The 13,353-nt window shown below is 42.8% G+C and overlaps 1 protein-coding gene across 3 annotated transcripts in view; it reads left to right on the top strand.

Moving 5' to 3' along the window:
- The window catches only part of NUP133 (nucleoporin 133), a 211,997-nt gene that overhangs the window by 90,888 nt on the left and 107,756 nt on the right, over positions 1-13,353 (top strand). For all 3 annotated transcript variants that reach the window (XM_033938695.1, XM_033938694.1, XM_033938696.1), the window contains exons 11-12: positions 3,597-3,754; positions 11,725-11,816. In XM_033938695.1, the coding sequence (XP_033794586.1) occupies positions 3,597-3,754; positions 11,725-11,816 (250 nt within the window). The remainder of the gene's footprint in view (positions 1-3,596; positions 3,755-11,724; positions 11,817-13,353) is intronic.

Below are 13,353 nucleotides of genomic sequence, written 5' to 3'. Positions count from 1 at the left end.
CTTTAATGTCTGTTGATTTGATCAGTAGATTGGAGATGGTGCCTGTGTCGCCAAAAGGCTGTCGTATAGTTTCTTGCGTCTGGTACCATTGAGAGGGGGTAGATGAATAGGCTCTGAATTCTCCTTATTCTGGGTGAGAGGTTACGGTATAGTCGGTTGTTTAGGTAGTTGGGTGTAATACCATGAGTTACTTTATATAGTAGACAGTAGAATTTGAATTGGGTTCTTGCTTTTATCGGTAGCCAGTGTGAGTCTAGGTATGCATTGGTGATGTGGTCGTATTTGCCGAGGGAGTAGATGAGTCTGAGGGCTGTATTCTGAACGGTCTGTAGTTGTTTTATCATGTAGTTTGGGCATGGTAGGTAGAGGCTGTTGCAGTAATCAACAATACTTAGTACAAGGGATTGTACTAAGATCTTGTATTGGTCTTTGTTGAAGAATTTTCTTATTTTTCTTAGGTTTCGCATGGTGAAGAATGCTTTTTGGATGACTTTGTGGATTTGAGTCTGCATTGTACAGTTTCTGTCTAGTTGTATTCCCAGGATCTTGAGTGTGCTCTGCATTGAGTACTTGATTGTGTTTAATTCTAGTTCTGTTAAAGATGTTTTTTTTTTCCTTCTCTAGTAGTAGGAATTTGGTTTTATCTGAGTTCAGTTTCAACGTATGGTTTGACATCCATTTTTCTACCGTTTCCATTGTTAATTTCAGGCGTTCTGTGGATAGTGGGTCTTGAATGTCAAAGGGGAGGAGGATAGTTTTATCATCCGCGTAGCTGAATGATACTGTGTTTAGGGCGTCTAGGGTTGTGCCAAGGGATGCTATGAAGAGGTTGAATAGTATAGGCGATAGTGGAGATCCTTGTGGTACTCCACATGGGTTTGACCAAGAGTCGGATAGATGATCTTTTGACTTGACTCTGTATGTTCGTGTTTTAAGGAATCCTTGGAACCAGTTGTGTACGTTACCTGAGATTCCTATTGCGTCTAGTATCTGGAGTAGTGTGGGATGGTCTACTAGGTCGAATGCAGCAGAAAGATTGAGTTGTATGAGAAGCAGCTTGTTTCCTTTGCTGAGGTATTGTCGGACTATGTCTAATAGTGAGACCAGTAGAGTTTCTGTGCTATGGTTGGTTCTGAATCCAGATTGTGATGGATGCAGTATGTGGTGGTCTTCAAGGTAGTTGGAGAGATGTTGTGCGACAAGACCTTCTGTCAGTTTGATGTATAGTGGGATAGAGGCGATTGGTCTATAGTTTGTAGGATTGTCTATAGGACCTTTAGGATCTTTCAGTATGGGAGTAATTATGATTTCGCCTAGTTCCGGTGGGAAATGTCTTTCTCTTAGTGTAGTTTGTAGCCATAGTGTGAGGCTAGCTTTAAATTTAGTGGAAGCTGTAGCTAGTAAGTATGGGGGGCAGTTGTTCAAGTCACATGAGGATTTGCTGTATTTTTTGTAAAGCCTGTCCAGATCTGACCATTGTATCGTTGGGAAGTTTGACCAGATCCTATCTGCTGGTATTGCTTCATCTTTTGTGGGATTGATTAGTATCTCTTCTATGTTGTTTCGTGATTTGTTGAATGTGGTTCTGATTGTGATGATTTTGTGTTTGAAATAGTCCGCTAATTGGGTAGCTGTTGGAGAATGGTTTCCTTGGGTGGTGAGGAATGGTTTGGTATCAGTGAGATTTCTTACTATATTAAAAAGTCTTCTTGTGTCTGGTTTTTCGATGCCGATGAGTTTGGAGTAGTAGTTTTTTCTTTTTTCCTTCAGTTTGGTTTTGTATTGCTTGATTTGGATTTTCCATTCAGCTTTGGTGTGGTTTTGTTTCTGCTTTTTCCATGTTCTTTCTAATTGTCTGCATTTTCTTTTTAGGTGTAAGAGTTCGTCGTCAAACCATTTGTTAGATGGTCTGTCTATTTTACTTTTGTTTTTTATTGGAGCTAGTTCGTTTAGAGTAGATTCACTGAGGGTACGCCAACTGTTTATGAAGTCTTTAGGGTTGTTGGGGTTTATTTCGAGGTCAACTGTGTTCCAGAATGTGGTAGGTTCGATTTTCTGTCTGGTCTTGATGTGTGTTTTCTTTGGGATGGGTTTGTTGTTGTTTTGCGCCCAGTTGATAGTGAATATATATTTGTAATGGTCTGACCAGAGGGTAGGATGCCAGGAACCGTTTGAGATGTGGATATTTTGTGTGTTTTGCTTTGGAGATGTGTATGCTGCTATATCAAGTTGATGTCCTTTTTCATGTGTGGGTTCTGGGTTGAGAATTTGGTAGGATAGAGAGTTGAGGTATGAGAGTATATCTGCTACTTGTTTGGAGGATTGATCTTCTAAGTGGAGATTTATGTATCCAAGGATCAAGTTATGTGTGAAGGAGAGAGAGTTCTGGAAGATGAATTCTTCGAGTTCTTGTTTTGAGGTATTCCATTTACCTGGTGTAATGTAGCAAAGAAGGCAGTTTAGATTTCCTGTGAGTAAGTTGTCGGAAAGTTGGCAAGCTAGCAGATCTAGATGAGGGGTGGAGTACTTGGTTAGGACTTCAATGTTGAGGTTGTTTTTTACTATGATTGCTAGACCTCCTCCTCTTCTGTTTTCTCGACATACTAGCTCTAGTTTGTATCCGTTTGGGCAGAATTCAGTAATGATTGGATCTGAATCAGAGGTGAGCCACATTTCGGCTAGGAAGAGGCAATCTAGATTGTCTTTGATTAGCCAGTCCTTGATTAATTCGGCCTTTGGGCTGATGGATCTTATGTTCATATATGCGCAAGCTATTGAAGTGAATTTTTTGTGGGAATGGGAGGTAATGGTTGTGCTGATGATGGTTCTTGGTGATGTTTGGTGTTTTTGTGTGCTTGTGTTAGGCTTTGGTGGTGGTCTTTTTCCCCAGAAAGTGGGAATGTTAGCTTGGCTGGACAATGGGCATGGAGTTAGAGTTCTAGGAGTATGGAGTTTCCTAGTATGTTGAACAGGTCTGTGTGTTGTTGTTAGGATAGGGATGGTGTGTGATTGGTAACGCTGCCTCTCCTCAGGAACGGGTCCGGGTCTCTTCGACTCCTGCTGATGGCTGGAGGGGGGCCCGGCAATGGCTGTGCGCCGTTAGCGCTGTTGATTTTATGCTTCTCCAAGCTGATTCTTGGATGCCTGTCAACCCTTGGGGGCTGGAAAGAATTTGTATATATGTTTCAATTTATTGGGGAGTAGTTTCTGAGCTCCTTTGAAGCCTGTCCTGGTGGTTAACTTTGCTGTTGAGTTGATTCTTGAGAAGAACAGTTTTTAAGCCTGTTGCTACAGGTGCCTCTGCTTTACATGTATTGGGTGGTTCTCAGTGCTTGGGTACTAACTGTAGGTGGAGCTAGAAAATCCAATGAAGTACAGCAGAAACAGAGTGAAAAATCCGGAGTGGATTCTTTCTACAACTGCACGCACCTATGGGAAAATACCCCATCTGTCTAGAATGTCTCGCCTGTCTACTGGAAAAGAGCGTACCAGGGTAAGTACATAATCTCTTTTTATTGTAAGATGCTATTATGGAGCGTTTACTATATTATAGATTATGAGATTACAGTTTCTTCTTGTTTACATCTCATCTTTAGGAGATGATATCTTAGGAGGAGGCTCTTGTGGAGGATTGCCTGTATTTTTCACAAGGAACAGTGGACTAGTAACTATTGTAGCCCGAGAGAGTTATTCTGTGCTGCCAGAAGATATGGAAGAATCCTTGACATCATCACTAGCAGGAACTGGCAATGAGGTAATATGTACTTTAAAATTTAGGGTCTGGATTTTGGTTTTGGTATATTTTTTTAGGGGGAGAGGTTAATTTAAAAAATATATTTATCCAAAACTTATTCATAGCAATGTTTTTCACCAAGATAAGACGCAAATTTGCGATTACAGACTGAGATTTAAAACTCTGCTTTAGACTTGGTAGTTTTTTGTTTATTGAATGGATTGTGAATATTCGGTATGCAAATATCGGTGGGGAAGTTTTACTGAGATAAGTGATGTTTCCAGGTCTATAGAGGCTGTTTTTTGCTTAATACATTCAAGCCAGTGGCGTACCTAGCATATGTGACACCCGGAGCCCATCATTTTTTGATACCCCCCTCCCATCTGTATGAAAAACATGATTTTTAGTAACAATCCACACGTGACACAAGAGTGTACATAGGAAAGGCAGCATCTAACATACTGCAGTGAGAAGCAAGTTTTACAATACACCCATTGTAAAACTAAACAAGCCAGACTAGTACAGATCAATCCTACACAGTCAATCCTAACAAAAAATACCATGTCTTTTTGAACACACAGAACCCAGAAAACTCCTTCTTCTAGTATGTAATCACAAACTAACCCGTCCTCCTTTTACAAAACTGTAGTGTGGTTTTTAGCCATGGTGGTAACAGCTCAGATGCCAACACTCACCTAAAACAAACAAAAAAATAATATAATTTTTTTCTACCTTGTCTTCTCTGGTTTCTGCTTTCCTCATCTTCTTGTCACTCTCTTCCTTTCATCCACTGTTTACCCTCTCTCTGCCCCTTCTATATGGCATCTTCTCTCCTTCTATTCCCTTTCCAGAAACTTTATGCCTCCCCCTTCCATCTCTCCCTTCACCTCTATTGGTCTGGCATCCATCTTCTTCCCTTCCCTCCAATGGTCTGGCATCTTTCTCCTCTCCTTCCCTCTCCCACACCCCCATGGTCTGGCATTTCACTCTCTCCTCTCCCTTCCTCCTACTTCCATCAACATCTGCTCCCTTTCTCTCCCTCCATGCAGTATCCTTCCCCCTTATGTCTCTTTTTTCCTTTTCCCTGCAATTCCATCAGTATCTGCCCCCTTTCTCTCCCTCCACCACACTTCCATACCACCCTGACCCCCCTTTCTCACCCTTCACGCTTCCATACCACCCTGACCCCCTTTCTCACCCTTCACGCTTCCATACCATCCTGACCCCCTTTCTCATCCTTCACCATGCTGCCATACCACCCTGACCCCATTTCTCACCCTTTACCACGCTTCCATACCACCCTGATCCCTTTCTCTCCATTCACCACCCTTCCATACCACCCTGACCCCCTTTTTCTCCTTCCACCACCCTGCTATGCTCCTTTCTCTCTCCATCAAAATCAGCAAGGTTCCGCGATGACTACTTCTGCTGCCTCTGCTCCGGAAGAGGTAAGTGATGTCGGAGGGGGGCTTGCGGCAAGGTCCCGCGATGACTGTGGCTGCCGATCCCTCCCCTGCCGATGTCAACTACGTCTTCCAGAGCAGAGGCAGCAGAAGTAGTCATCGTGGGACCTTCCTGCACTTCAGCGCGGCTGCTGACTCTGCTCTGGAATAAGTACGGCAGTCACGCTGAGGTGCTGTTTTGAGCATCACAGGAGGTTCCAGATCTGGCCGGCAGTGCACCCCCTTGAAGCGTGCACCCGGGGCGGACCGCCCCCCACCTGCCCCCTCCTTGGTATGCCACTGCATTCAGCCATAATGGAACTTACTGCCTCTTTTACAAAGCTGCGCAGCAACAGCCCCGAAGCCCTTTAAATCTCTATGAACTTCGGGACCGTTAGCACAGGGCAGCCGCTAGCGCGGCTTTGTAAAGAGGCCCTTAATCTTTAAGATTTTCGTAAGCCTTAGCGAATTATGTAACATGAAGGCTACCTTGAAAGTTTTGACTATTTGGATAGTTATTTGAGATTTTATCTCTGCTTGATACTTGGAGCGTGTTCATATTGTATGCCAATGGGATAAATCATATATTTTTTTCAGCCAAAAATTTTTCTATATATTTGAAAAATTTTTTTTTCTCTTTAAATGGGATAGAGATGAGAGGTCACGTGGCGCGATGAGCAAATAAAGACGTGTGCTTGCTCATTCCGGGGCTATCCTCCACTTAAGGACACATTTGTGGTTTCTTAGACACCTCCTCCTCCCCAACGGGCGAGAATCGACTGGGGAAGCACCCAGATTGCATGGAAAAATTTATCACTCGCTCTTCGGTTTGCATGTCGGTGAGATTGGCAAAAAAGATTGGGACCATGCATGGCCTGCTGATAACAAAATGGCGGAGGCTGCACGCGCGGTGGTGTTTCAGTTTACTGAGGCAGCTCTAGGTGATTTAAAGACTGTAATTGCCCAGGTGCTTGACTCACACCTTGAGCTTCTTTCCTCCCAAATAATTCACCTGGAGCAAATATTGTCTGAAGAATTAACTCACACCACGGACTTGGAGCAACGAGTATCTACAATCGAGGACACTGCTGCCACTCATGCTGCCGACTTGACTGCTCTTCAGGAGTTGGTTCAAGCACAATCAACGAAACTTGAAGATCTGAAAAACAGATCCTGCTACTCCAACTTACGATTTTTAGATCTCCCTGAGACGATTCCGGAGCGGTGGATGTAAGGTGATGCATGTCGGTAACATGAATACATGATGTCCGGTGCAGTACTTGGAGAGACCCCCCCAGGAAAGAGACTTGGGAGTACTGGTCGACAAGTTGATGATGCCGTCTATGCAATGTGCGGCGGCAGTGAAAAGGGCAAACAGAATGCTAGGAATGATTAAGAAGGGGATCACAAACAGATCGGAGAAGATTATCACTCCGCTGTACTGGGCCATGGTATGCCCTCACCTGGAATACTACGTCCAGCACTGGTCGCTGTGCATGAACAAGGACACAGTACTCGAAAAGGTCCAGAGAAGAACGACTAAAATGGTTAAGGAGCTGGAGGAGTTGCCGTACAGTGAGAGATTCGAGAAACTGGGCCTCTTCTCCCTTAAAAAGAAGAGACTGAGAGGGAACATGATCGAAACATTCAAAATAATGAAGGGAATAGACTTAGTAGATAAAGACAGGTTGTTCACCCTCTCCAAGGTAGAGAGAATGAGAGGGCACTCTCTAAAGTTAAAAGGGAATAGATTCCGTACAAATGTAAGGAAGTTCTTCTTCACCCAGAGAGTGGTAGAAAACTGGAACGCTCTTCCGGAGGCTGTTATAGGGGAAAACACTCTCCAGGGATTCAAGACAAAGTTAGACAAGTTCCTTTTGAACCAGAACGTACGCAGGTAAGGCTAGACTCAGGGACTTTGACCTAAGGGCCGCCGCATGTGCGGACTGCTGGGCACGATGGACCACTGGTCTGACCCAGCAGCGGCAATACTTATGATTGTAAAATTGCTTAACCACCGCCACAAAATGGAGTTGCTTCAACAATATCGCCTGAAAAAGGATACATTAAAATATGAGGGTACTCCTATCAGAATTAGCCAAGATTATTCTGCAGCACTCACGGAAAAGCCTTATTATCCTTTGTGTGAAAAATTAGTGGCCCTCAAGCAACTCTTTAAATTCATTTATCCAGCCATATTGAAGATCCATCACCATGGAGCGTGGCACATGTTTCTATCGCTGGAGGCAGCCGGGGACTTTATTAACACTTTGGGAGCATCTCCATCTACCTCAACTCGATGATTGGGATTCTATTGCTCTTGTGGAATTGTACACGGGTTGCCGTTACCTAGTTGTCCTTTGCTGAATATAATTGCTTGTTCTTTGTGCTTTGTATACTTGGGGGGGGGGGCTGTTTTGACATATTGTCCTGGGAAGGGGAGATGCCCCGTTCCAGTAGAATCTATTCGGGCCTCGATGCTATCCTCCTTGGTGAGGATGCATGGGAAGTATGGTGCAGAATGGGGGGAGGGAGTCAATATTCTGTGGGAACAACAGTATGGGGATTTGGTATGGGCACAGTGGGATTTCTGGGACTGGAATTTTTAGGTTGGTTTAAGGTAATGGTATTAGGTATTTTTGTTCTTGTTCTTCAACCATTATATCTCCTGGGTGAGGCTGGACGCCTAGGGGGCTTCTGTTTCATATATAAGCTGGGATTGAACCTATTAGCCAACCCTGGGTGATCGGCCTCTAAGACTTATTTCTTGGAATGTATCTGGTATTTCATCCCCTATTAAGAGAATGAAAATACTTACTCAGTTGAAACATCACAAGGTGGACATTACCTGTCTTCAGGAAACTCAGCTTACTGATAGCGAACATCAAAAATTATGGCGGAGTTGGGTGGGAGATATACATTATGCTTCTTCCTCCGGTAGGAGGGCTTGGGTTGCTTTGTTGATCCGTAGGGGGCTGCCCCATAGTGCCCAGGGTAGATACTTACTGCTACATCTATTGGTAAGGGGTAAACCATTTCGCCTTCTTATTGTGTATGGCCCTAACACTTATTCACACATGTATTTTCAACACTTGGTGAATTTATGCATTAAAGATTCTAAATTGCCATTGATAGTAGCTGGTGATTTCAATCAGGTTTCTGACCTAGAACTAGATAGATCTCACCCTGGTGTGGAGGGGCAATAAAACGTACTAAGGGAATCCCATATCTCTGCCACTCGTTGGGGTTGTTGGACCCATGAAGACTGTTGCATCCAACAGAGTGAGATTACAGCCATCAGTCCCGGGTACATCAAACTTTTTCCCAGATAGACTATATCCTGATCTCTGAGTCTTTGTTTGTGCAGGTGGAGGAGGCTCATATTAGGCCTTTGGAGGTATCTGATCACAATCTAATTTGGTTAGACATTACTTTGGATGGACAGGCGGGTCTATGTGCAGGATGGAGGTTCCCAGCGTATTTACATGAGGACAAACAATTTGTCAAATATTTGCAGTCCAAATGGGAGGAATTTAAGTCTCAACATCTATGGGACCCCGCTCAGTTCTGGGAGGAGGCGAAAGTTGTCCTTCGGGGACACATCATTGCCCATGTCTCCACATGTAAGAAGCGTATAGCACAAGGAATATTACACTTAGAACAGCAATGTAAGTGTAAGTCACCGTTTCAGCTTTCATAGACAAGAAGAGTTTTTGCCATTCCTTTGTCTGCCTAGCGACATCAGGGTAGATAAGAACATAAGAATAGCCTTACTGGGTCAGACCAATGGTCCATCAAGCCCAGTAGCCCATTCTCACAGTGGCCACTCCAGGTCACTAGTACCTGACTAAAACCCAATGTGTAGTAATATTCCATGCTACTGATACAGGGCAAGCAGTGGCTTCCCTTGTATCTTTCTCAGTAACAAACTATGGAACTTGTCCAAATATTTCGTAAAACCAGCTACGCTATTTGTTCTTACCACATCCTCTAGCAACACGTTCCAGAGCTTAATTATTCTCTGAGTGAAAAAAAAAAATTCCTCCTATTGGTTTTAAAAGTATTTCCCTGTAACTTCATCGAGTGTCCCCCTAGCCTTTGTAATTTTTGACAGAGTGAAAAATCGATCTACTTGTACCCGTTCTACTCCACTCAGGATTTTGTAGATTTCAACCATATCTCCTCTCAGCCGTATCTTTTCCAAGATGAAGAGCCCTAACCGTTTTAGTCTTTCCTCATACAAGTGGAGTTCCATCCCTTTTACCATCTTGGTCGCCCTTCTTTTAACTTTTTCTACGCCACAATATCTTTCTTGAGATAAGGAGACCAGAATTGAACGCAGTACTCTAGATGAGGTCGCACCATGGAGCGATTCAGTGGCATTATTACATTCTTAGTCTTGTTAACCATCCCTTTTTTAATAATTCTCAGCATTCTGTGAGTTTTGGAAGTAAATTCTTAAAAGTACATTTGCGTCGTGCTCAAAAACAAATGAGATTAATAGGGTAGCTCGCTTCTTGCCATCTGAGACCAAAGTTTCAATTAATTCTGTAAGATTCAAAGGGGCCTGTAGATTCACAACATCTATTCCTTGCTCAGGGTAGCTCCCATTTCTCTCTTAGGGGTATATAATATATGCGATTAATTGGAGTTATAAGCTCTGGTGAATATTTCAAAATTCCAACTAAATATTTTTTAAACATATCTATAGGGAGTACCCAAATGATCTCAGAAAATTACTTAGACGCAAATTGAATCTTCGATTGTAATTTTCTAGTTGCTCTATTTTCCTATTTAATGCAATTTTATATTTAACCATCTCTGAGGACGGAGTCTGTAAATCTTCCAACTTACTCTTGACCTGAGTAATTTATGAATTAAATTGTTCCTTAGTACCTGGAGTTTTTCTTCCAAGATATTGACAGTACTCACAAGCGTTGCAATTTCCTGCGAAGACTTGTTGACTGTAGTGTTGATCTTCATGAGATCCTCCCAAATGCTCTCTAGAGTCACCGCTGCAGGTCTTTCAAAGTGAAGAAGAATCTCCACAGTTTCCCCCACCTCCGGTGCAACTCTCGCGGCTTCTGCTCCTGCTGCCGAGGTCTCCCTTGCAAAATCAGCAACATGAGATTCCTCCAGCTCAGCCGCAATAGACTCTGGACGCAGCGGTGGAACAAACATTGGGGAGGGACCTCTCAGTCCGAAGCCCCAGCCTCTCTTCGAGCCAGGGAACCACCGGACACTCCCCCGGTGCTGAACCGGCTCCAACATACTCAAGCATGAAGCACTGCAAAGGAGTAGATATTCGAGCCACAGGTGGATCAGCACGAACATTTTCTTTGCGCTTAGTGTGTGGCATAATTACCACTCAAGAAAAAAAATGGCTTGAGGAAACGGCAGATCAGCTCTAACACCAGGTAGTGTTCAGAGACACTGAAATTATGCTGCCGCCATCTTGGATCTCTTCAGCGGAAACACTGTTCTAAACCCTCACTTCTCACATTGATTCTCCTTGTGACCTTGGACAAGTCACTTAACCCGCCATTGTCTCAGTTACAAACTTAGATTGTGAGTCTGCTTGTGTATGCTAATGACTATGGTACTTTGCCTTCACTTCAAATGTGAAAAAACGGCTGGTAAATAAATCTGAAATACAAATGAAATATTGTCATGGTATGCCACATTGGTGATATTAGCTGAGTATAGTCAGTCTATTGCAATACATACTAAATATGTTTGAGACCTGGTAGCATCTGTCGGTTCCATTTCATCAATAGAGGCTGCTCTGCTGTGGAACATGTGTTCTTTGAAATACTATAACTAGCATGCTTTTTGCACAATACCCATATCTCTGGAAAGCACAGCTGCTGGCTGTAGGGACACGGTAAGAGAGGGTGAGCTTCAGGGAAGAAGGCTTCTGCAGATAGAGTGAGGAAGACGAGGCAGAGTATTGAGGTAGGACAGTGGCCTGGTCAACCCAGGAGGAATAAAGTTTGCTAAGTTCAGGCTGGACAAGGTGAGAGAAAATTACTGGGGCTGGGCCGTCTCTTCTGTGAAATTTTCTGTGGGTTACCTGTCAGTTTCCTGTCTGAACTCAGGATGTAAATGGCCTGTCCTGTACATTTAGCATAATAATCTCTTCATTTTCTGTACCTGAAAAATGATAGTTTTGAGACAGAAAATGTGTCTTTGTCAACCCCATTTTTATGTGAGCTTGGTTAAACATTTTAAAACAAATAGTGATGAGAGAATGGATTCATATCCTCTGTATCTGGTTTCATTATCAGTCTGTTATGTTGAAGGAGTGCTCAAAATGCAGAGAAACAAACCTCTACTTCATATAGAGGAGCATGAGCTGAAGTGCTTTTACATATAAATGTGCTTTTACTTCAGTAACTTTCTGATTGTAATTCTGATTTATTACATCTCTGAATTAGAGGATAACCATCAGTGTTACTAACAAGACAATTCACACACAGTAAATTTTTTTAATGTTCATATCAGATTTTTGTTCTTTTCATATAATATAATGCCTTTTATAAATTTCAGGGTTCTTTATTAGAAGCTGCTACAAGAATGGAGACAATAGCCCAAGAGGACAAGACCAAGATGTTAAAAGCTGCCTTTTTACAGTATTGCAGGTAAAAACATCTATCATAACAGCAAATAGTCTTGGCCTCCAAGGTTGGACTTTTCATTGACCAAACGTTTGAGTTTTTTCCCCCTAAATTGTGTTTTCAAAGTATTCAAAGATCAGTACCTATTGGATCAGTTAAAAATGTATCCTTTTTTCACCATCTCTCCCTTGCTTTTAAAACAAAAGGCCTACAAGATTCATTGAGAACTAGTTAGGATAGTATTTTACTTACTTGATTTTTAAATTAATAAAATTAATTCATATCATTCCCATTGTTCTCCATTGGCAATTTGGAAAGGGTGATTTACAAGCCTAACATGCATTCTGTGTTGTGGAATTAGAAAAAAAAATTACAATACATGTTGAAAACAAAATCACAGACCCACATGGTTTCTTTCTTTGTCTTTTTTTCTTTTTTCATTCAGAGAAAGAGAGAGAGTTGTAGTTACACTTTTGAGTCTTCGTTAATTTGCTTTACTGAAAGCCATTATGTTTGCAAAAGTGTTAGAAACATCACACAAGATAATAGAAGAGGCCCACCCATATCTAAATTGAAAAGTGTAGGGTATAGCAAATATGGAAAAAAAAATCACTTGAGAGCTAGGAGGGCAACCAGGTAGATTCTGGGTTGTGTGATCTCATTTCTTTAATAAAGCTAAATCCTTTGGGGATTTGTTGTGGGGTACTCTGTTGGTTGATAAGACTTCTCATAAGTCTTATCTCAAGGAACTAAAAAACGAAATAGCGGAGCCACTTCGACAGATATACAACCTATCCTTAAAAACCGGAGAGATCCCAGAGGATTGGAAAATAGCAAATGTTACGCCCATCTTCAAGAAGGGCTCAAGGGGCGACCCAGGAAACTATAGGCCGGTGAGCCTGATCTCGGTCCCGGGAAAGATGATGGAGGCACTGATTAAAGACAGCATGTGTGAACACACCGAAAAAAATGGGCAGCTAAAACCGAGTCAACATGGCTTCTGCAAGGGCAGGTCATGCCTCACAAACTTATTGTACTTCTTTGAGGGGGTGAACAGCCAGGTGGATAAAGGGGAATCTATAGACATCATTTACCTTGACTTCCAAAAAGCCTTCGACAAGGTACCACACGAGAGACTGCTTAAGAAGATATGGAACCACGGGGTGCAAGGGGAGGTCCACCGATGGATTAAAAACTGGCTGGCAAACAGGAAGCAGAGGGTTGGCGTAAAGGGCCATTACTCAGACTGGAAAGGGGTCACGAGCGGAGTTCCGCAGGGGTCGGTGCTAGGACCGCTCCTGTTCAATATCTACATAAACGACCTAGAGGTGGGAACCAAGTGTGAGGTCATTAAATTTGCAGATGACACCAAACTATACAGCAGGGCTCAAACCAGGGAAGACTGCGAAGATCTCCAAAAGGATCTAACGCAGCTGGAAAAGTGGGCCGAAAAATGGCAAATGAGCTTCAACATAGGGAAATGCAAGGTCATGCACGTGGGGAAAAAGAACCCGATGTTCACATGCAAAATGGGGGGAACACCACTAGGGGTCAGCAACCT

This window comes from Geotrypetes seraphini, chromosome 3 (genome assembly GCF_902459505.1).
Source record: "Geotrypetes seraphini chromosome 3, aGeoSer1.1, whole genome shotgun sequence".
NCBI classification, from domain to species: Eukaryota; Metazoa; Chordata; class Amphibia; order Gymnophiona; family Dermophiidae; genus Geotrypetes; species Geotrypetes seraphini.
Note: the sequence above shows the minus strand (reverse complement) of the source record. Positions and strands in the feature narration are given on the sequence as shown.